Genomic DNA, 25494 nt, shown 5'->3' with positions numbered 1-25494 from the left:
AATTCTCAATATTTAGCGTCTAGAGATAATGGACTTAAAATTCCAAAGGAAGTTTCTAAAGCTAGTCTCTTAGACTGCATGGTATGAGGTCAGCCAACATATCTGCTAGGCAGTGTGAAGCTACAACTCGCCATGCAGCCAGCATCTTACCAGAAGTGTGCAATAGGGCAGGCAGAGCAAAGTACAAAGATGAATTCAGATCTTTCTCCTAGCAGGGCAAAAATGATTGCTGAGAGAGCACAGGAGGATAAGATACTCTTATGACTGCCAATGGAAAAAGTTTGTGAAAGGACAAGAATAATGGCTAAAGTGCTAGCTAGAGAAGTGAAGTGCTAATAGGGTTAATCCTCTCCAAGGCACACTCACTTCCCAACAGAACAGCCAGTGGAAACAAGGACCCCACATTGGCATTTCATTCTGCTGTAAGAAAAAGTCATGCAGAAGTTAGTTTGACATAGTCTCCAAATCAGTTCTAAACCAGGGGAGCCTGTTTCTTTCTCCTTTATCATTTTTATCCAATTATGTATGTTTTATATATAAACATTCAGTAATTCTCTTTACCTCCAAAACTGCTTGCTGGGAGGATGTAGTGGGGGCTTGTGCTAAACTCACTCCTGGCTGGGACACTTGAACCTGTCCTCCTACACCACCCATAGGAACTAAAAGATTTGATTCCACGTAAGGCTGCACCACCGTGGGAAAGTACCCAGGTGTAGCCAGTACTTCTGTCGGCATGGGAGGGGATAGGACTGTAGAATGGATGCAAACAGAAGCCACGTTGGAAGAGGGAGCAATATTTGAATCTCCTGGGTACTGTGGTGGCAGTCGAGGTGGGAAACCCTGTGACAGAAATGAGGAAGGTGAGTTAGAGCAGGTTGGGGGTCATTAAATTAGCAAAACAGCAAGACATGCCAAAAAAAAAAAAAAAAAAGCACACAGCAAAGAAGAACAGTAGCCAATCTCTTTCTAATAATCTAAAGGGCATATAAAGACCACATTCTTGAAATGAAGTAGTAGACTGGTTCCAACAGAAGAGACAGGACTCTACAATAATACTTTTATTGTTGGTTGTCTTCACCTAGAGATGATTTAAGTAGGAGGAACACAATTTCTTCCTAGCCAATCTTAAATGGAAGAATGCAAAAATTCTTCCACATAACAGTCATATCATGAAATGCTAATTTTCCCAATGTAAACCCTGAAGCTCTCTGTTGATACCATGTTGGCTATTCTATTTATTCTACCCATGTATGTAAGAGTTGTCAGGTATACTATTAACCACATCTAGCATTCGATCAGCTTACACTGAATACTGAGAGAACCATTTTTCTCTGAAGAGGTGTCTTGAGAAAAATGGATCAGGAATCACTGAACATCATTACCCAATCCTTTCTCAGAATTTTACTATTTTGCTTCTCTAGTTGACATGTTATTGCTAGTTATTCTGACACTCAACTATTAGATTTCCATTGTTCTTGCTGATCTATTAGGATCAAACTCTATGGTGCCCTCTTTTGCTAGCTAACACAATACCTGGTACAGAACATCTCCAGAGGAAAGCGGAACCTCAGCAGCTTGTCCAAGGTTAGCTGGTACTCCCATGGACTGAACTGCTGGTTGTAGGAGCTGTGGGTGAACCTGACTTGGCAGCTGAGTCACAGGCTGCAGAAGGGTTGGAAGCTGACTAGGAACCACAGTTGATACCCCCGGGATCGCAGCTGTTGTAGCAGATGAAGCCAACGTGAGCAGAGGCTGAGTAATGCCAGCTGCCATCGTGATGGGAAGGGATGAGAAACCTGTCTGAGCCGTAGACACATGAGGAGCTGATATGGGAATTTGAGAGACAGGGTACTGAGGGAGCAAGGAAGTAGGGAGCGGCTGTCCCACTGGAAGGAAATGAGCACCAGAGTGGACTGGAACAGCCGAGGGTTGTGTCGCAACTGGGATCTGAGGTTCGCCTTGGATAGTTGGTACTGGCTGGGAAACTGGAAGCTGGGAAGGTAAAGAAAAACAAAACAGACAGGCTTTTTTTTTTAAAAAAAAAAAAAAAAAGCAAGGCTGCCAAAAGCAAGATTTACGTATTAGCCAAAAAGAAGGAAAACACAAAACAAAACAAAACAAAAAAAACACGAAACCAACAAAACCCTGCATACATTAGTGTTAAGTTAATATGCCACATAAGAATATGGAAAGGAGAGCAGGAGAGAAAGAGTCTAAATAGACTATGACTGTTCTATACCTTTTGTCATAGAAATACTTGCTAATGCTTCAGCATTTGGCAATAAAAGAGGACCCTTCCATAGACAAGGGGTTTGCTTTTTTTTTTTTTTTTAACAGCTTTATTGGAATATATTTTATATACCATAATGCTATCACTAAAGTTATGACTGCTATTACAGTAGTTAGTGAAATTCAAATGAATTCCTTCCCAGTGGAATTAAGATTTCATTCATATTATTTCTAAAACTCTTAAGTCTAACATGACTCAATAAAAATTGGTATAATTCACATATTTCACTCATTCTAGGATGCAATCATCCCTCTCCACTACCTGATCATTTTAACATGTGAGAAATTGGGATCTATCTTATAACTGATGATGTGGTACATAAAATATAGTACATTTATAGTTGATAGCATCTCAGATGTGATGAAATATTAGGGTAACAATACACTGTGCACATACATGCACAACAGTACTCAAAAATAAAGTTGAAAAAAGGTCATTTAGAAGAGCATACCTTCTACAGGGTACTTTTCAAGTGATTAGGAGGACTACTTAGGAAAAAAAAAATTCCACAGAGTAAACAGTGCAGAAATCCACATGAAAATAAAGCACAGTTGGAAACCTAGAATATCAGACACAGCTGACACAATTCTAGGGAACGTCATACGTTCAGTTACCGAAGCACCTTTATTTAACCCATTATTTCTAGTACCTGTTAAATCGATTTTGGACTGGTAAGACTAAAAGTGAAACTTTGGATTGTCAATGTTGTCAGTGATGTACCCACTTACATTAAACAATGCATATGCACAAATGAGGTGATTTTCACTTCATTTTTGCAATGAGATTAACCTACTTCAAGGGTCTATCCACATGAAAGGACAAGTTACATGGAGACCCCTTTTAGCATCCTTTCAGAAATTAAGAGTTTACCTGATTTTAAAAAAAAAGTTTACCTGTTTTCCAGCTGATACTTGAGGCAAGACTTGTGGAGCTTGAGGCTGACTCGCTGGCTGTGCAGTAGTGGCCTCACTGGAGGTTGATGTCTGTGAAAGTGAATACTGCACTGTCTGTTGAGGAGGGGCTGTCTGCTGTATTCCCTGCTGCTAAGAATAAAATACCATGATTCAGTTTTATTTCAAATCAGTAACAGCATGTTTCTAAGGAAGCATGTTTACCTAAAGCCTTCAGTGTCTGTAAATAATGATTTTAGTAATCAAGACATGCACACACCCAAATTCATCAATTTCCATTATATATTTGTTTTCCCTCTGATGTTCTTTGTGATGGTGCCACCAGGAACAATTAACCAATCTTTTAATACTCGAGTTACCATTGGCTCTTCACACAGTATCTCCCTCACCCCAACAACAGGTCTTTACAAAGACATTTAGATAACATATCCAGACAGTTCCTTTCCCCATCCCATCCCTGCCATTCCCTTTTTCCCTATCTCTTGGCATCAGCTCTCACTTTGGCACCTGTATCAGATAAATCTAGTAGCTTCCTTTAATCTTTTCTCCTTACCCTATTTTATCAACTGTATAATTAATATGCTTGAAGAATAGTTTTGATTATAGCTACAAAATAGTGAGGAAAGCACTGGATTTGGAATAACAGACATTTTCAAATTTTAGCTTTAATATTTACTAGCTGTTAATGCCTTAGATTGCTTATTTTATTATAAAAATGAAGTTTCTCTTTTTGAAACAAGGACATTATCATTTAACTCAAAGTAGGGCAAAGGGAATGACACCTGGGAATCTACTATGTACTAGGCACTCAGGTATAATTTAATGCATGGCACATAATTATACACCTAATTTAATGCACGGCACATAACTATACTCGAGTACTAAATTTTGTAATAAATCAAGCAAACAAAACCAAACAAAACAGGACTATGACCCCTAGAGTAGTGCCCCTTCTGCCTAACAAATAAAAACTTGAGGCAGGGCGCGGTAACTCATGCCTGTAATTCCAGCACTTTGGGAGGCCGAGGCGGGCAGATCACCTGAGGTCTGGAGATCGAGACCAGCCTGGCCAACATGGAGAAAACCCCATCTCTACTAAAATTGCAAAAAATTAGCTGGGCCTGGTGGCGCATGCCTATAATCCCAGCCACTCAGGAGGCTGAGGCAGGAGAATCGCTTGAACCAGGGAGGCGGCGGTTGCAGTGAGCCGAGATTGTGCCATTGCACTCCAGCCTGGGCAACAACAGTGAAACTGTCTCAAAAAAAAAAAAAGAAAGAAAGAAAATTTGAAATTTACAGCTGACTTTCAAGATCCTCTAATACCTAATTTAAATTTTTCCTTAATACAACATCTACTTGTAATAAAAATTTTAACTAGTATATCATATTATAAAGTTAATGAAAATACCCCTAATCCTGTTCTCAAGAGGAAATCACTATTAGTGGTTTGGTGCATAACCTTCATGGATTTTTTTCTATGCGTAAGTGGCCATTTTCACATAGTTTTTGTTAAAATAAATAAAAACATGTCTTTCCTATACATACTGTTCTATAGCATACTACTTTCATTTAATTTCTAAATGGGATCTCCTAATGATAAACACTTTGGTTGTTTCATTTTTGCTACTTAAAATAATGCTGCAACCAAAAGCCTTTTACGTATATGCTGGTATATCCATACAACTAATTGGTTACTGCTGGCATAAATATAAGCTATTTATTTGTACATTTATTATGTATCTTGCCACTGTGATAAGCATCTTAGATTTTGTTAGGTGATAATCTACAAATAATATTTTTGCTCTTCTTATATTTCTATCAATTAAAATCACCAAAAGAATGTTAAAATATAATGGCAACAGCAGTCATATTTGGCTTATTCCTATTTAAGTATTTCTGATAATGTATTTTTTTTTTTTTTTTTTTTTTTTTTTTGAGATGGAGTCTCGCTCCGTCGCCCGGGCTGGAGTGCAGTGGTGCGATCTTGACTCACTGCAAGCTCCACCTCCCAGGTTCATGCCATTCTCCTGCCTCAGCCTCCGGAGTAGCTGGGACTACAGGCGCCTACTACCATGCCCGGCTAATTTTTTTTATTTTTAGTAGAGATGGGGTTTCACCATGTTAGCCAGGATGGTTTCGATCTCCTGACCTCGTGATCCGCCCACCTCGGCCTCCCAAATTTCTGGGATTACAGGCGTGAGCTACCGCACCCGGCCTCTGATAATGTATTCTTATTTTAACTATTAAAAAAGCAGAAATGGCTGCTGAATTATATGAAATTTATTTTCTGCAAACTAAGATCCACCACATGTAGCCAATTCTAAAGGTGCTCTGAATATAAGACACATTTGTTAATTCCCACCTGAGAAAAAGGAACTAAAAAACCAGAAAACCTTTTTTATTTCCCAACTTGAATATATTTAAACTTTAAGGAATGTGAATGAGATATCTATAATTATCTAACTTATTAATTTATACACCTAAATAAGATTGCATACTAAATACATTAATTCAGAAATATTGCTCCCTCTCCCCCAAACTCTTCATAGGTAAAGACACCAGCATCTTTACCTTCACTGAAGCTACATTATGAACGCTCCTGCAGTTTTCTGGCATAACGTAACACATTCCCTCTAAGCTGTGTCTTCAGGTAAAATGTGCAGCGAAAAGCACCTATTTACGTAACATTAAAATAACGAGATTTTTTTTTTTTGCATTTATCTTATAGGTTTTTATTCATGTAACCCTTATACAGACATCTTACAGAGATCTTTAAACCAGTTGTTTAAAATCACATACAGTCCTCAGAAGAGTGAAGTCATATTGCTGATAACAAGGTCTAAATTTATGTTTATGGCTTAAAAACAATTCTGTCTGATGTTCTCAATAAACATTTCTAACTACATGAGCTAAAGTCTTTGCAGGCACATTTGTTCTCACCTGTTTCATTTGATTTCATTAACCTTTTTGGGTTTGTTGTTGTTCAAAGTAAAGGACAGTGAAAACCCTGTAATATGAGAGTACGATAAAGGTTTGATACATGGTGATTCCCCTCTTTTCTAAAGGATAAATTTGAGGAAGAATCTCCATGTTATCTTTGGGCATATGGTAATCACATACTCCCAGCCCCCAATACATCCTCCTTAATTCAAAATTATGCTCATATCAAAATTTAGACCCTACCATCTCTTTCCTGAACTTACACTTTCACATATCTATGCTCTAGTTCAACCAAACCAAAGGCACTTTTGTTTTTGTCCCCTATTTTTCTATCTTTGGGCCTTTCACCTTGCTCACAGTATAATTTTTGTATCTTCTGGCCTGGAATATTCTTTATTTCTACATCTGAGTCTAACTTATAATCAAAGTCCATTTCAAATGCCTCCTTTTTCCTAAAGTCTTCCTGATATTCCCTTTCCTGCTTGGGAGAGATGTTAATTTCTTCCCCTTTTTTTTGGACATAATTGGGTAGTAGTCAAATTAGTACACACAAAGTAGTGAGCTGTGGAATTAGATTATTTGGATTTAAATTCTGTTTTTACCTCTTATAAGCTGTAAGTTTGGGTACACTACTCACCTTCTCCAGATCTCAGCTTTCCCATCAGTAAAATGGAAATAATTATAGCATCTATACTTACAGGGTTCTTAAAAAGATTAAATGAGAATGTAGGTACAATGTGCAAAGCACTTTAATATTAGCTATTATCCTTATTTGTTTTGTAGAAATTTACCTATATATTTACTATATTATTTAGACTCTTTCAAAGTAGTCGTATCTGGTCCATCTCTGCAGACCTTCAGTATCTGAACTCAATTAGGAAAAAAAGCTGAAAGGACTGTAAAAATGATCAGTTTTATGGACAAGCTATTTCTTTGCTTAAGATAACTGAGAGGTATCTGTGACAGTAACCCTTGTATTAACATCTTAAAGAGATCTCTAGACCAGTTATTTACAATGGCTAATGGTTAATGTTGTATCTTAGAGCATTTGGGGAGAAGTGGCACCTCTGGATATGCCAGAAGTACATGTCGATCTGCTGTGCACAGTCCCACTGACTAATAATCAGCACTTCAGCCAGGCAGGGGTGGTCTAGCTTAACAGTTAAGCATCATGCTCTGCCCAAGCTTGCCTCATGAAACCAGTTCAAACAGACTTTAGTAGGGTAGGTAGTTCACAATCGGTGGTTTGTTTTTTTTTGTTTTTGTTTTTGTTTTTTTTTGAGATGGGTCATGCTCTGTTGCCCAGGCTGGAGTGCAGTGGCACTATCATTGTTCACTGTAGCCTAGGCTCAAGTGATCCTCCTGCCTCAGCCTTCCAAGTAGCTGGCATTGTGTCTGACAAAGTTCACAACTTTGTGGTCATAAAGTTTTTCAGCAGGAGGCAGCTATTTTTGGTACCTTGTTAAGATCTAGCATATCACTATATGAGACCCTATAAAAACACACAAAAAAGCAATTCCTCATTTACTATGTTCAAGAAACCCATGAAATAAAGTAAATTTTAACAGAAGTACATTTCTTTCCTCACTAAAATAAAACAAGAGATACTGTTCTCTAAGGTGGGATTGGGACCTGAAAGTATGTAAAACAAAAATCATATCTAAAAATAGACTATCCATACAGTACAAAAAGTTTTCAACCCTTCTTTTCTTAAATGTGGAACTTCAATAATTAAAACAAATAAAGACAGCTTCTAAGGTACATTTGCAGAATCATTAAGTCCCTGTAGAACTTTATTTAAAATGGAAGAAACGAAACTATTCTAGGAATCTTAAATTCTGGGTTATAATTTGTAGCTAGCTCCCTTATTATCTAGGTGACCTTGGAGAAGTTAATTATTCTAGACTGAATATACTTCCTATATATATCGAGGGCTCAATTTTATGATTCTACAACACATGCTATAAAAGCATCTAAAACAAAAACATCACTGAAACAAATAATTAATTTTTGTCTCTGCTGTAGAGATAGCATTTAGCCATATTTTTTCTCCAGGAGAGGGAGCTACCTAATTCTTTTAACTTGACATTTATGGTACTGCTCTCTTCTATTCTCACACTCTTTCTTACCATGAAACTCAATGAATTATTTCATTATCTTCTTCATTTGGTAGTAAGTATACATGTATATCCCCAAAGACAAGACATATAACAAATTCCTTTGGAAAAGAAAGAACAGAGCACATACAATTTGCTCAGTTCACTGGTGTTGGTCTACATCCAAAGATAAGCAAGTTAGGAGATTAGTACTCTGCACTTCTGTTCTCAACTAGCTTTATGTGACTTGTAATTTGCATTCTAATTAGGAACTGTTAACAGAATAAAACAGATTTTGTTAAGGTTGGCAAAAATATGTTTACTTGAATTTAACCAGTCTTGAAAGAAAGGACAGGTACAAAACAAAGCATGTAAATCCCAGCCCTTCAGTTCTACAGAGGTACTGATCACAGAGTGAATGCATGTATAACCAAACTAATCAATTATTTTTGTAGAAAGTGCCTTTAAGTGATTTTCATCTTGTACAAGCAACGCCTGATCTTAAACCAGTATCGAATGACCACATGACCAAATGTTGGACTGAAAGAGGGCCATTTGTAATTAAGAATTGAAAACTTTGTTTCAAAACTAAAAACGAATAGAACCAGAAGCCAGTTTAGAGTTTGGTGATTAGAAAACCCACATGGAGAACTATCATTAGGAAGTTTGCATTACACACATAGTGGCTATGAATTTTATGTCGAATAGCTAATAAGTATTCAATTATGCCAAAAATGCATTATTCCCTTGCAAATAATTACTATTAACTAGTATCAGTGATGTACTATAAATCTTTAATTTTAGAATTACCAGTTTTATTGTTGGATGTATCTGGATTACACTAATCTCTTGAATTCCTTGAACTTTCTGGAACAATCCCCCCAAAGCAGAAGTTAAAATTATTTTGGCCAGGCGCGGTGGCTCCCAGCACTTTGAGAGGCCAAAGAAGGTAGATCACTTGAGGTCAGGAGTTTAAGACCAGCCTGGCCAACATGGTGAAACCCATCTCTGCTAAATTAGCTGGGCATATGTAGAACATAATACAAAAATTAGCTAGGCATAGTGGCATGCACCTGTAGTCCCAGCTACTAGGGCGGCTGAGGCATGAGAATCGCTTGAACCTGGGAAGTGGAAGTTGCAGTAAGCCAAGATTGCACCACTGCACTCCAGCCTGGGCAACAGAGCAAGGCTGTCTCAAAATAAATAAATAAATAAATAAATAAATAAATAAATAAATAATGGCCTGGCGCAGTGGCTCAAGCCTGTAATCCCAGCACTTTGGGAGGCCGAGATGGGCGGATCACGAGGTCAGGAGATCAAGACCATCCTGGCTAACATGGTGAAACCCCATCTCTACTAAAAAACACAAAAAACTAGCCAGGCGAGGTGGTGGGCATCTGTAGTCCCAGCTACTCAGGAGGCTGAGGCAGGAGAATGGCGTAAACCCAGGAGGCAGAGCTTGCAGTGAGCTGAGATCCGGCCACTGCACTCCAGCCTGGGCGACAGAGCGAGACTCCATCTCAAAAAAATAAATAAATAAATAAATATTAAAAAAAAAAAGTTCCTGAAGTAATTGTTCTTAGGCTTTCATTAGATACCTCTTAGTGTAAAATCTGACATATCATTCTACAGATTAGAAATAACTAAAAAGAAATGCAGGATTAGTAGAGGCAAGCACAATGAAGGTAATGACAAATCACTGCTGCAAGCAGTGAGGAAAAAAAAAAGAAAAGGAATGACATATTCTTTGTACCGTAAATTATGTGTAGAATCCAGGCTGGGTGAGGTGGCACATGCCTGTAATCCCAGCACTTTGGAAAGCCGAGGCAGGTGGATCACCTGAGGTCAGGAGTGTGAGACCAGCCTGGCTAGCATGGTGAAACCCCATCTCTACTAAAAAATACAAAAATTAGCTGAGCGTGGTGGCAGGCACCTGTAGTCCCAGCTACGTGAGAAGCTGAGGTGGGAGGATTGCTTGAACCTGGGAGGCAGTGGTTGCAGTGAGCCAAGATTGCACCACTGCACTCCAGCCTGGGTGACAGAGTGAGACTCTGTCTCAAAAAAAAAAAAAAAAAAAAAAAGTGTAGAATCCTCTTTTAAAAAAAGACAATTATATCAGTAATAATGTATGTCTACTAAATTGTTCAAAAGCACATTAAAGAAAAAAAAAGATTTTTTCTGAAACACATTTTCTGTTTCAGTGAAACACAGAAAATGTGTTTCAGAAAAAATGTCTTTTCTTTGTTATTGAACACAAGACATGGTATGCCTCTTAATTTTCCTTAGCAGGCCATTTATATCACGAATCACAAATGTTAAAATAGTGTTCTGGCCACTGCTAATCCATAAAATGTTGCAATGCATTGTTCTCACCTGCTGAGGATGTTGTATGGGTTGGGAAGATGAAACCCCTGTTAAGCTACTTGAGGATGGCTGACCCTGGCTCTGCCCCTGTGCCTGAAGGAAAGAAGTGAACACAACAAATTAGAGAAGGCTTAAAGTAAGTGTATAGAGGTCAGGCTTTTGCAATGAATATTTCATCTCCTCAGAGTTTGCTTGATCAAAATGAAACATTAACCTGATCATGTATGGGAGAGGCCTCGGGGTCATCTTTTGTAAGAAAAATTTAGAGAAGGATCATATCACACAACATGTTCTAATCCCAACCCATGCAAAACCCACTGATAGTGAAAACCTAAGCTGTCAATGCTGCTCAGGCTGTAATTTTAGCTGGCTAGAATAGTCAGATTCATAATAAAATGTGTTATTAGAAATACAATAATCAGGAACAAAGTGTTAATACTATCAATCTGAAATTTAGCTGAAAAATTAAAGAAAGGTATTTGGTAATGCTAATTTGGTAATACTTCTTGTAGTGCCACAATGACTTTTATCAAAAGTATCAAAAAATCTGTTATCATCATCAACTGCTAAGTACCTAGGACGATCATTGCTATCCAGGAGCAACAGTGCCACCCCCAGGGGGGCACTGGGCAATATGTGGAGATACTTCTCGTTGTCACAAGTGAGGGAGATGCTGCTACTAGTATTTAGGAGGTATAAACCAAGGATGTTGCTAAATATCCTACAATACATAGAACAGTCCACCACAGCAAAGAATTATCCAACCTCAGATGTCAACAGCGTTGAGTCTGAGAAACCCCAACTAGAGCGTTCTGATTATTGAGAAGTCCAAATTAAAACAAATGAGAAAGTGAGAAATGAATGCAGGACTATATATAGGTACGTTAAAGAAGTGAAAAGGCTACCACTTTTGTCATTCCATTTCAGTTTAGAAGGGGTTCCTTAAAGCTTACATGGATATAATATCACATTCCACTGCAGCTTAACTATTGTAAGCATTGATTCCTTCTGTAGTATGTCTATACATTAACCACCTGGTATTTTTTACTTTGGAAAGTCTAAAGGATAATTACTGGCAATACATTAATATTTATAATAGGGGCTGCAACTTGAATACTGATGTGAATATACTGCATGCCCATGTATAGTTTTCAAGCTTCTGGATCTTTTTGTGTCTTAGTACAACTCTAAATAATTGATAATTCGTGTAATTTTGGGAGTTGTTTATGCTCCTGATGAGGGAAGAACATAGGAAGAAAGTAGGAAGAACAACACATAGTACTTTTTAAAAGAGTAGAATATGTAGGATATCCAAATGTCTTCAATATATAACTGCATAGTCTTCTACGTGGATTTTACAAGATGTACACATTTGATAAAATATACCAAACGAATATATGAAACAGTAAACACTGACTGTACTTTTGAATTCTATTACGTTCATTACATTGTCTTTATATGCTAAGTGTGTATATGCTCATACACATAAATAACTAAAATCAAATTTGTTGAGGAAAATACAAGGCCTGAGATGTCTACTCTTCCTTAGCTTGCAACATATCACAAATTCTTATAACAAAAAAAAGCCCACCACCCACTAGATTGTTAGTTGCTAGAAATTAGAATCAGTCCTTAATTTTATGAATTAGCATTTTATTTGGACATATAATAATACACAGCAACCTGCTTGACTGATGCCATTTTAAAAAGGCATTTTCATTTAAGGCAAATTCCTAAACTGTTTCCTTTTCTATCTTTTTTTGTTCCCGTAAGATATATTTTGTCTTTTTAGATCCTTCTACACTAATGAAAATTCTGTGTATTATTACTACTACTCCAAAAAAAGCATTCCCTATTTTCCTTTTTCTAATATTTTACAGAAAAAAAATTTACCCTATTTTTTAAAAACTTGTTTGGAGGAAGAAAGTAATATTTAAGGCTGGGCGCGGTGGCTCAAGCCTGTAATCCCAGCACTTTGGGAGGCCGAGACGGGCGGATCACAAGGTCAGGAGATCGAGACCATCCTGGCTAACATGGTGAAACCCCGTCTCTACTAAAAAAATACAAAAAAACTAGCCGGGCGAGGTGGCGGGCGCCTGTAGTCCCAGCTACTCGGGAGGCTGAGGCAGGAGAATGGCGTAAACCCGGGAGGCGGAGCTTGCAGTGAGCTGAGATCCGGCCACTGCACTCCAGCCTGGGCGACAGAGCGAGACTCCGTCTCAAGAAAAAAAAAAAAAAAAAAAAGAAAGTAATATTTAAGATTTGTATTCCTAAATAATGCTGGGTCAACCATACATTATATACACTTGCATTTTCACTACTGGTTGAAAATAATGTGCATAGGGATAGAAGTCATTGATTTTGATGAATGACTAAAATTCTAGTTTTTGCGTTCTTTTTTCCACCGGTTTTCACATATAATAGGTAAATCAGGTAGCTTCTCTCATATTTTGTTTTTAAATACATATATGTAGTTCACAACCCTCCAAAGATGGGGAAACTCTACTGATAAAATTAAACAATATTTCTCAAAAATCCATGATTCAGGGAAATGAGGAATAGAAAATTTAAATGTTGTGGTGCAAAGTAGGGTAGTTTAAAATAATTGTGGAAGTTTTCCTATAACCTGTGGATGAAGTGCAGATCCTCCTGAAGAAAATGAGGCAGTTAAGACCTGCTGAGATGTGGTTCCTTGGGGGAAACAGAAGAAAAGTGGGGATTCTTGTAACACTGTCTGAGGCAGATGGATAAAGGGTAATGAGACGTCAGAGCCAAAAGATGCAGCTCCTCCCCCTGTAGGTGGAGGTGACTGAAAATCACTGGGGTCTGAAGAAGTGATTTGTGAGGAATCACTGGAATATTCTGGGCTTCCTATTGGCCAGTTCTGTCCGATAGGCTCTACCACAGAAACGGTCAATTCTGGGGCATGGTAATTATGCTTTTCTTCAGTCACAGGCTGCAGGTAGCCATGTAATCCAACTGATTGAGGAGGCAGTTCTTCTTGATTCAAGTCCACTGCAACCTGCCGATTTCGGTAAACACGCTGAGGTAAAATTCCACCTCCTTCTCCTGAAGAGGAGCTTGGTGTGTGAACATGAAATTCAAATACACAGTTGCTTCTGCTCTCATTGTTATGAGTTAACACAGCGGGCGCAGAATGAGGAACAAAGACAGGGTGAAATTTCAAACGTGTAGCATCTGTACTGATAGGTGCAGAAATACTAGAGAGGGGAGATCCTGGACTCAATCCAGAATCTAATCTTAGATTCTGAAGGTGTCCTACCAGGAAAGCCTGTCCAGATGGAAATTCAAAGACAGAACTTGAAGTAGGGCCCCCTTGTACTGGCTTCTGTTCAGGTATCTGTTTCATAGGACTTGACAGTACTGATGAGTTGTATGGAATGCCCTCATACTGTTCTGCCACCCGGGCCTGGTACTGTACCCCAGCTAGATACACTGCTTCCTGAGGAATAAAATAGTGAGCTTCTTCTGGAAGTACTAGTCCAGGTCTATAATCACTGTAAACTTGAGATGGTTCACACATAGGATGGACCTGTATCTCACATGACTCTCCAGTTACTCTACTGGCTGTAGTACCCAGCATAACTACAGCCTCTGGTGTCCAGTGAGTTGGGCTGCCCCCAGGCGGAAGAAGACTCTGGCCGACAGTCCTCAGCAGGGGTGGGAGGTGGTGAGTTTGGGCTTCCAGGAAGGAGGTGCTCTTACGCCGCTGGGAAATGGCTACTTTCGGTGGGCAGGTGGGAGGTGGTGAGAAAGAAACTGGACGTTCATGAATAGTTGGGAAAAATATCTGTGATTCTGGGTATGTTGGGGTCCCCCCACACGGATGCGCCATGGACTGAGGCTGTATCAACATGAATAAGACAAGTAATTCATACATTCATATGTGAAATTACATCAGACATGCACAACTGGGTAGTTTTGTGTAACCCTATGAAATGGTTACACCAAATTTATAATTAATAAATAACAATGCTTCTGGAAATTATGTGCACAGTAAAAACCCATTAAATACATCCAGGGCCAATGAAATCAATCTGTGGGCTCTTTGCTTTAGATAAGAGCTGCTTTTCCATAACTTTTCTCTCTCAAAGGAAATGAAGAATTAAGCTTTGTAAGTAATTATTTCGTTTTTACCCACACTTAAAGTTTACTCTTAAGCATTAATGTAAATTATATCAACAGAAAAAGAGTTAAATAAGAACTAAAACAAGGCATAAAAGCCCGACTAGATCTATACTATAAGAAGTGTGCTTTAATTTAACTTAATTTAATTTAAAGTGAACTAACTTGCCCTATATACTTATTATACTGTGATATGTTAGAGGCCTTCAGTGTTATTTTCTTATCAATTAATAGTATGCCTTCTAACTAGAAATCAGAAGAGATTTTTGGTAGGTAGATAATTTGACTAGTGACAGTAATGTCTTTCTCCTATCTATCCCAAACTAGATGATTAATAGTTTTACTATATTTTTACTACACGAAACATGTTACAGAGTTAAATCACAAAATGTCCACTTTTCTGATCCTAAATAAGAGTTGCATAACCATGAAATTTCTTTTTTCTTTTTTTGAGATAGAGTCTTGCTCTGTCGCCCAGGCTGGAGTGCAGCGACACAATCTTGGCTCATTGCAACCTCCGCCTCCTGGGTTCAAGGGATTCTCCTGCCTCAGCCTCCCAAATAGCTGGGACTACACACGTGTGCCACCACGTCCAGCTAATTTTTGTATTTTTAGTAGAGACGTGCTTTGCCATGTTGGCCAGGCTGGTCTCAAACTCCTGACCTCCAGTGATCTGCTCACTTCGGCCTCCCAAAGTGCTAGGATTAGAGGCATGAGCCACCAAGCCCGGCTGTAACCATGAATTTTCTGATTCTGACATCCTGGTATTCAAATCAACTGACAAGGGTAATATAAATGACAGCCAAATTTATTTGATAGCACTTTTTATTCAAGAAGCAGTTCTAGATTTAAGACTAAATTTAGAAACATAGCTTGCCAAATGCAAACAATATACACTATAATAAATCAGTATCGGCTGGGAGTGATGGCTCACGCCTATAATCCCAGCACTGTGGGAGGCTGAAGGGGGTGGATCACAAGGTCAGGAGATCAAGACCATCCTGGCCAAACATGGTGAAACCCATCTCTACTAAAATGCAAAAATTAGCTGGGTGTGGGGGCATGCGCCTGTAGTCCGAGCTACTCGGGAGGCTGAGGCAGGAGAATCACTCGAACCCGGGAGGCAGAGGTTGCCGTGAGTCGAGATCATGCCACTGCACTGCAGCCTGGCAACAGAGCAAGATTCCACCTCCAATAAATAAATAAATAAATAAGCAAATAATTTACTATCACAGACTCCCCCGTTTAAAATAATTCAGTTTCATTCTTCCATAGGAAAGATCCTTATCGAGCGGGCAAAGTAGATCAACTGTTCACAATAGCTAAAAGAGGATTTCTATTTTCAATAAGAATGCTCATTTTATTGTTATTTACTCATGGTATGTCTCAAAGCCATAATATTGTACAGTTCTTCATTCTCCTAAGTAAAAATCAGAAAATTCTAGGGTTGCTAGTCAGAAAGTTAACTATACTCTTTATTTGGAAAAGCAGCAGCAAGAACCCACATGCTTAAAATAATTTTAAGAAATATATCTTTTATAAACATTAATGGAGCCAAAGAAAGTCACACAAAGAGCTACAGTCCCACCTTAGGTTGAAACCTAAGGAAAAAATACTCCCATGGGGGAACATTATGTAGCCCTTTGGTTTGCTGACACATCATCTTACATAAATGATTAAATTAAAATAAATGTTCACTCCAAGGTTATCCTTTGCTGACTAAGGTTATTAAAAAAAAAAAAAGGACTCATCCAGTTTCATTAGTGTCTCCTTAGAATAAAGTGAGGAGAAAAAATGTTTGGGTAATGTTTGATAAAATTTGCTTTTGATTAAGGCAATAACTTTAAAATTAAGTAATACTTTTAAAACTAGAATACGAAAATGAAAGAATTTTATATTGATAGGAAATAGGAAGATATAATAAAAGGTAAATTTTATTGGACACATGCTGGTATGTGCCAAGGACATTATAAGTATTCTCTCTCATTACCTCCTTGCTTTTTATTCCCCCTTAGAGCCTCATTACAAAAAAAGTTTCCTATAGGAATAACTGGTATCCTAGAAGCATAATATAACTGAGTTTAGTCCTATTCTTTATTCAATTTTAATTAAAATTCTTGTTGCCTGGATGTATTCATTGGTAATAATTGTTCATTTGTCAGAAGTTTACAGTTACATACAGTACTGACAAAGAGGGAAGGCAGGCTGGAGCGTCGGTGCTTGCGCTGAGAGGCAGAGTGCATAGGCAGGACACTCTCCAATGCTTTAGAAAGCTTTTCGGCAAAAGTTTCCTCAGGGGCAGTCCGAAGGAGGGAAGGAGAAAGAGGTGCAGACAGCACTGGTGGTGGGGTGGAAGGAGCACTGGGAGAGATGCGGGACAGAGAGGGAACAGCAGAAAGATGGGGAACACAAACCGACATGCTACGGCCACGACGAGGCTAAACAGAAAACAAACACACACATGAAAACACAGTACTTTGAAAACAAAATAAACAAAAGTACAATGATAACAGGGCATAGTTGCATAAAGAAATGTTCCATCCTCTCCCAATTCCACAAAGTCAGTTTTTTTTTTGAGGAGAGCTGTAACTCAACATAGCACATCTGACAGATCACAACTATTCACAACTATTCTAGGTTGTCAGTCAAGTACAGGTTTTTTTAATGAATGATCATGATAATGATCAATTATCATGCTAAATATTCTGAAATAACACCAAGTGTTATGAGTGTATGAATTTAAGAATGACCAGCTGACTGAAGGGTGCAGACAGGGAAAGCAATGAATATTAGCTTGCAACTTTGGCAAACTTAAGATTCAACAAGAATGAATTCTATTAGTTTAAAGTACATTAAAAGATACAGAGAATTTTAAGATTGGATTATTTTGCGAGAGCTCTGGAAACCTCAGAAAAAGACTCTCATTTCTATTTTAGAAGACATGAGATGGAAAGTTGCTGGCTCACAGTATTTCTTATACTTGCCACTCTTTATTTGTAAAGGTAAAAAGTCATGATCTACTACTAGGAAAAAGTTTGGCTTTCTAGAAGAAATTCACAACTGGATATAGGAAATATTTTGTACTTTTACAAAGTAATCAATGGGAGAATATCTTCAATCTGGATCTCTGAAGAATAATTTAGGCCGGGCGTGGTGGCTCACACCTGTAAATCCTGGCACTTTGGGAGGCCGAGGCAGGTGGATCACTTGAGGTCAGGAGTTCGAGACCAGTCTAGCCAACATGGTGAAATTGAGTCTCTAATAAAAAAATACAAAAATTAGCTGGGCATGGTGACGGGTGCCTGTAATCTTAGCTATTGGGGAGGCTGAGGCAGGAGAATCGCTTGAGCCCAGGAGGTGGAAGTTGCAGTGAGCCAAGATCATGCCACTGTATTCCCACCTGGGAGACAGAATGAGACTCTGTCAAAAAAAAAAAAAAAAAGAGGCCGGGCGCGGTGGCTCAAGCCTGTAATCCCAGCACTTTGGGAGGCCGAGACGGGCGGATCACGAGTTCAGGAGATCCAGACCATCCTGGCTAACACGGTGAAACCCCGTCTCTACTAAAATACAAAAAAAATTAGCCGGGCGAGGTGGCGGGCGCCTGTACTCCCAGCTACTCAGGAGGCTGAGGCAGGAGAATGGCGTGAACCCGGGAGGCGGGGCTTGCAGTGAGCTGAGATCCGGCCATTGCACTCCAGCCTGGGCAACAGAGCTAGACTCCGTCTCAAAAAAAGAATAACTGAAAAAATTTTTCAGGCACAGGGTTTAATACAGTTATAAGGCAGTATGAGCAATACTATAAAGGTCGTCTTGAATAAGACTGTTACTTTCCTTTTAGATGTTGTGAACTATGAAAACTATGTTTTCATTTCCAAAACTTGGCTGTGTAGAATGCTTTGGGTCAAATCTGTGGCCCACCAATAGCAAGGATTTAAAAATCATCATATGATTATTTAGTTCACTCCTGTTTTAATTTCTCTCCAGCCTTATTTCTTTTATTCTAATTTCTAAAATTTCACTTATAATTTGTCTATGTTATTGTAAGCCACATTCCTGAAATGAGACAAGAATAGAATTAGACAAATTTATAAATTCTCAATATTTAATAAGTCTTCATAATACCTCCATAGAATACTGTCATTAAAAAGCAAGAACGTCTGCTTTTAGAGCATCAAGAAACATGGCTGTATTAGTGGCTCAAATACTTAGGATCTTCATGTCATTCTACTTGCTTTCTAAAACAGAGAACTAATGCTCCCCCATGATGAGTATAGACAAGAGAAAATTTAAAAAAACAAAACAAGAGTTTTAGCAAAATCTAGTTATAATAATCCAGAAAAAAATCAATTAAAAGTAGAAACTGACAAGAAATGCTGACAAGTAATATTTGTCAGAACACAAAAATATATTTTCTGTGCAGCCTTTATAAAGTTCTTCTATCCTACCCTCACTTAATTATTTTAAAGAGAGAAAGTAGATTGTTAAAAAAAAATTAGTACATTAGTTGTTTTTTATTTGTGTTATTGTGGCCATTCATCTTGAGACCTAGCCAAAGCAGGATTAAATGGACTCTGAAACAAATGAACATCTTTTATTCCAAGCTGTAGGATAAAAAAATCAGAACAAGCAGAAGTATTTTCTTAACAAAGATTTTCATTTAAAGAAGGGCAAGAATTCCACAAAGTTTAGATTAAAAGCTTTCTGAGAAGGAGGGGGAAATCTGTCTGCTTAAAGATCTCACTAAACAAGTGCTATACGGTGACAAGTTACTTATTTTCTAGTACCTTTCAGAGGCAGATGACGTATTTTATTTTCCTCTGAGGTCAACAGAAGAAACGGGGTATTATCTGATGATCTACTTTAACATTCTCTATATGAGAAGCAAGAGTGCCTAATGTAAAACATAGGATAATTGTGTGTGTGTGTGTGTGTGTGTGTGTGTGTCTGTGTGTGTCTGTGTGTACAAGCATAAAATGTTTCAGGAAATAATTTCCGTAAGTTGATTCTGAAATCAGTAATAAAACAGTTACCAACTAAAGGGAAAAAGCAAAAGAACATATACTAGGGAAAGAACTTGTATCCAACACAGACTTTAAAAGGCAGGAACACACACAGCAACTGATGATTAACTCAACACAAGCGCTAAATTAAACAGTCATTCAAATAAAGGATTCCCTCAATCTAGAGTACCCACATGCAGCATTCTAAAATGGTTTGAAGGTCTTACCTGTGTTTTGTACGATATGGAATCTTACAGGAAATACTTAGTAATTATTTTAACAAGCTTTTGAAAAACTCTCCTTGCCCCACCCGCAAAACATTTGTACGTCCAGCTTTTATTGCTGTGAATAGTTTCAACTCAAGTGCTAAAGAGAGCATTACCTTTAGTAAAAATGCAGACTAGTCTAAATCTTGTATGTAGTTGCTTCATGTAGGCAGTTCAGCTAATGCCCACACATTAATGTCTATATCCTACTCTACCAGGACTACTCTAATTATACTCTAGAATAAGCCTTTAGAGATACAGCATTTTATATTTTCTACTTCAGACTCATACTGCTACTTGGTTTGTACAAAGAATTTTAATTTAGCAGACTATCCATTGGCCCCCACTGTAGTATTACATTCCCTTAAGCATTTACTTACCACACTTGAGGGTGGATATACCCCATGGGGCTGAGATTGTGCTTGGACAGCAGAAGGTACATGCCCTGGGACTGTGCCTGCAGAATGTGCCTGTTCATGTTGGGAACCATATGAAACTGTCTGCTGGCTGCTCACACGAGATTCTGTGAAGACAGAGGATCCCTGACCACTGTCAACCGTCCCATCAGCTGAAGGAAAAATGAATCACCCAAAAAAAAAAAAGGAAAAAGAGAGAGAAAGACAAATCACAAAACGGAGGTTCACATTTTCTCATATTTTAGACCCATTATATTAGGGGTAACTAGTTATTCTTTGCACAGATTTGAACTAAATAAAAAATGAATTACGGCCATATTCCTTAGATTTCTATATTTAAATGAGGAATCCATATGGCTATCACAGAATCTTATCACCTGAAGACTAAGGGAAACAACATGGAACACTATAAGCCTTAAATTTGACACAGCTTTCAAAGTATGGAGGCCAGAAGGTTCTCAGTGTTAAACAGGTAATTAAATTAATAACCAGTGTTCTCATTAGTTTTTAGTCTATACACCACTCAGCTTTGCTAAAAGAGCTCAACCAGACTGATGGGTTCAATTTTAGTAGCCAAGCCGCTTCATTCTTCATTATTAATTCCATTTTATTTAAATAAATTGTGAAAAGTAGAAATCTACAAATTGAAACCTCCAGGATGTTGGAGTTTATAAAATTATTTTGTATCCTAATCACATTTCCTTACCACCCCATCCTTCTATTCTCCTAGTCACAGATATAAGAATCAAGAGAAGCTAGACAACAACCATTTCAAATTTTGTATAATAGTAGGATTCATAATTCAAAACCAAAAAGCCAATGCAAAATAACAAGAAGCTAAAAAAACCAATTAGGAGAATCATTAGCCTATCTGTCCACTTCCCAAGATACGTACATAACACAGATATACTGGGTTGCTGGTACTGTAGCTGTTGATGTTGATCTGCCTCGGGTTCTTCAGGTTCTACTTGTGTAGAAACTGAAGCTGAAGTGGTAGAAGCCGTAGGTACGCCGGTGCTAGCAGAAGGGAGCTGCTTGATTCCTGTCTGGGAAGCATTTGATTGTTCTACCTGCTGTTTGACACTGCTCTCTTCCTGCTTTTTTTTTTCTTGCTCCTCCCGTACCAACTGCCGCTGCTCTCGTTTTCTCTTAATTAATGATACTCTGTCTTTGATAGCTTTAGCCATGGTCTTGTGATCACCTTCACAGACATACCCAGACTCTACCTACAGAATAAAAGGGTATATTAAGCAGTAGTATACTGAAAGAAAACAACACCCGCCCATTCGCCCCCCCACCGCCCAAAAAAAGGCATTGTAAAAAAGTCGAGAAGAGGAGGAACAAAGAATTCTCTCAGGACTGGCCTTAACCGAACTGTAAAATTCCTGGTCTGCATTATGCATTTCCCTACCATCTTTGTAGATACTTGAGGAGTGGGTACCACCATTTTTGCAGAAACTCGAAGGGTAGGTATACCTTCACTCCTTATAACAAATAACAAAACAATGGGGCAACTAAAACCTCAGTTCCTAAACCAAGTAAGGTACTCTGTTCTATTCACTGTATTTCCCCCTCACTTGTAACAATTAACATTAACCTGTGTTGATTTTACTTTCTTTTACAAGGCAACCACTTAATCTGATAAAACAACTGTGGTATGAATATGAAGATTTAACACTCCTCCTCCCCTCCAAAAAAGCCAAAAACTCAGATAATACAAACAACTAACAGTTAAACACAAGTAACTCATACCTGATCTCTTCCCAGAGGCAACTACCACTTTTGAATGGTTCTTATAAATCTGAGTAGAGATATTCTGAGTTATCTTTCCATAATAATTAGCTATTTTGGGCACTATGGCAAGCATAAATTTGGGGAAGGGTTTCCTTATGGAAGAGTGATCTTTTAGACATACTTCAAATAATAATACATCAAAGGCTTCCTACTAATATTTGATCAGGAAAACTCTCTTCAAAGTAAAAACAATTCATGGTCCTATGTCTGTTTATAGGGTTCATCCAGATAACTGATCAAAGGCAAATGCACCAATATGTAGAAACATAACTTGTCATTCTAAATGAATGATGCTTATATAAACTGGGAGTCACTCAATCTTACAGACTTTTCAAAATGACTTTGGAATGCATTCTACTAGTTCTACCTATCTATCTCATCCATCTATCCCTATGTATATATATCTCTCTCTACATATTTTCTCAAAAATAACTTTTGGCCAGGCGAAGTGGCTCACACCTGTACTCCCAGCACTTTGGGAGGCTGAGGTGGGAGGATCACGCCTGCCTATACTAAAAATACAAAAACTAGTCAGGCGTAGTGGCACGTCCCTATGGTCCCAGCTTCCCAGGAAGCTGAGGCAGAAGGACTGCTTGAGTTCAGGAGTTTAAGGCTGCAGTAAGCTCTGATTATCAGGCCACTGCACTCCAGCCTGGTGACAGAGCAAGACCCTGTCTCTCTCTCCCTCAAAAAAAAAAAATTTACTTTTAAAAAAGACTATAAAATCTAACACCCATTATAAAAGCAATACAAAGAAGGGAGTTAAAAAAACAAAAAACAAAAAACACACACTGGAAAATCCCACTAATCAAAGATAACTTTTAGGGCCATCACAATTTTCTGTCAATGGGATATGTCACACACAGCACTTCATCAACTGCTTTTTTGCTTAATAATAGTATCGATGTATATAAGTCTAGATCAATTTTTAAATGGCTAGTTAATGTCAATTTACCATTTCTTGAGCAACATCTTCTGGGACATCTCTCTCTAAATCAAAAGAAAACTCAATAGCTTCATTGTCTTTGTATTTTCCCTTTAATTTCTTAATATCTTCAATACGTAGCCATAATTTTATGGCTATTTTTTCTCCATCGTCTTCTTCTGCTAATTCTACCCGTACTCCTGTTTCCTCTTGGAAGAAGGCATGATTCAAAAGGTCTTTGATGGAATATCTTCCAAACAGAGGGGAAAGAAAAGGAACAAAAATAAAACACCATTAGTTTGAAAAAATAATTTTCAAATGTGGCCAATTATTGTTATTCACAGAAGAAAAAAAATGGGAAAAAATACATGGGAAAGTTTATAACTCATTTTTACATTGCTGCATTTGAATGGTAACTACAGAGGTTTACTCTCAAGTTATAAATCATCATAACAATCTCATTCATGAATAAGAACTGATAGTGATAATTTTTAAATCCAATGATCTCTTTAGTAATAGTATACTAGTAATGGTGAGCTAACACAATTGGCTCTATTAAAGCTTCAAAATACCACATGATCATTTATATAGCATTTTATAAGTAACATAAATCTTCAAATTTATGATCTTGTTGACCAACACCCAATTCAATATCATCTCCTGATTATTGGGAAATGGAGGCGCAGAAAGGTTGAGAATCTTGCTCACAGTTACAAAAGGTGTAAATGCTGAAATAAAAACTAGAAAATAAATATTTTTGTTTCTAGTTTGGTACCTTCTAACACACTAAGCTTTATTTACACCAATAAGTTCTCTTAATCCTTGTTCAATAATTTGTGTACTGGGCAAGCAGAAGTCTGATTGTGAAACAGTCTTAAGATAAAATGATTTCAATATGCCAATAATCTAATAAGCTGCTCCATCAAGAGTTGAAACAGGCTGGGTGCAGTGACTCACACCTGCAATCCCAGTACTTTGGGAGGCCAAGGTGGGTGGTTCACCTCAGGTCAGGAGTCCGCGACCTGCCTGACCAATATGGTGAAACCCTGTCTCTACTAAAAATACAAAAATTAGCCGGGCGTGGTGATGTGCGCCTATAGTTCCAGCTACTCAGGAGGCTGAGACAGGAGAATTACTTGAACCCGGGAGGCAGAGGTTGCAGTGAGCTGAGACTGTGCCACTGTACTCCAGCCTAGGTGACAGAACAAGACTATGTCAAAAAAAAAAAAAAAAAAAGAGTTGAAACAAACATTCCTTTGTTTATAGTAAAAAAAAAAAAAAAGTTCTTGAAGAGATTTAATGACCCAGCATATATACAAATGAAAACTCAAACTAAATTTTTACTTAATAAAGCCTTAAAAACCATGAAGTTAAGCTCTCCTAAATAATGATGTTATAAAAAGAACGAGACTGGAGAGGTGAAATGATGGCATTCTTTAATTTGGTTGATATATCTGGTGGCTCTCATTCTTCAGGTGGTTGATTATGCTCAATTTGCAATTTATATTTGTACTAGCTGGTCTCCTTTTTCTTTTTTGGAGGATGGAAGGGGTGGCAAAGATAGACTGCTTTCCAAAAGCAGACACTGGACCTTCACCATGCCTAACGGGTGATGAATCAGCTATGTGGGAGATCAGATACTTGCTACTCCTCTAAGAAAACTCCTCTGTTAGTACAAATGACAAAGCCACATCTCTTTCTAACCCCTGGGTGAAGTCTTCTCTTTTTACTTAGGAATTTTTGTGTTTTGCTCTTCTTCAATTCCGGCATAAGGACAGCAAATCAGACCTATAATAGTTCAGTTGACTTTAAAGAGCCAAGGTTTTATTTCACCATTTAGAATTCAATGGTAAAGGACTAAGGAAAGATTTCCTGTGTTAGATACTAAACTCTTTTTTGAGTTTCACAAATCATGCTGATGTTTTAAGTAAGTAGTTCTCATGGAATGTAGCTATGTTTACGGTGGTTCTGGTTTACTGAAACTCTACCAAACCATATTTTTACAGTGTTCCAGTATATCACATCTGTATAACCATAATGAACAAAACCCTATCTTTAAAAATGTTACAGGCACAAACAGAGAAACCAATCACAAATATTAAATACACCGAAGAATGAGTGTTGTACTCAAAGCACATTACTTTTTAGGTTTTGTTCAAGTATCACTCAGGTCAAAAGAGGCAACTTACCTTTCATCTTTGTTTTGTCGTATGCATCCTTCAATAATTTCCTTCACTTCAGGAATTGCTACTTTGTCAAAACTGGCTGGCTTCACCCCCTGAAAAGCATAAACAGAAATACATTAATAAAAAGCAGGGTCTTTGACCTTTGTTTTTTAAATTTCCA

General features: G+C 37.9%; 1 protein-coding gene across 50 annotated transcripts in view; it reads right to left on the bottom strand.

Annotated features, from left to right (window-relative positions):
• The window catches only part of WNK1 (WNK lysine deficient protein kinase 1), a 158509-nt gene that overhangs the window by 28667 nt on the left and 104348 nt on the right, over positions 1–25494 (bottom strand). For 18 of the 50 annotated variants that reach the window (XM_045366351.3, XM_045366355.3, XM_045366354.3 and 15 more), the window contains exons 5-13: positions 25338–25426; positions 23179–23398; positions 21325–21655; positions 20394–20581; positions 13228–14466; positions 10611–10694; positions 3184–3333; positions 1534–1992; positions 562–840 (exon numbers count right to left, since the gene is read on the bottom strand). In XM_045366351.3, coding sequence (XP_045222286.2) covers positions 562–840; positions 1534–1992; positions 3184–3333; positions 10611–10694; positions 13228–14466; positions 20394–20581; positions 21325–21655; positions 23179–23398; positions 25338–25426 — 3039 coding nt within the window. The remainder of the gene's footprint in view (positions 1–561; positions 841–1533; positions 1993–3183; positions 3334–10610; positions 10695–13227; positions 14467–20393; positions 20582–21324; positions 21656–23178; positions 23399–25337; positions 25427–25494) is intronic. The other 32 variants (XM_074006038.1, XM_074006048.1, XM_074006039.1 and 29 more) reach the window with 19 other exon arrangements.

This window comes from Macaca fascicularis, chromosome 11 (genome assembly GCF_037993035.2).
Source record: "Macaca fascicularis isolate 582-1 chromosome 11, T2T-MFA8v1.1".
Taxonomy (NCBI): domain Eukaryota; kingdom Metazoa; phylum Chordata; class Mammalia; order Primates; family Cercopithecidae; genus Macaca; species Macaca fascicularis.
This window is presented reverse-complemented; position numbering and strand designations above follow the sequence as displayed.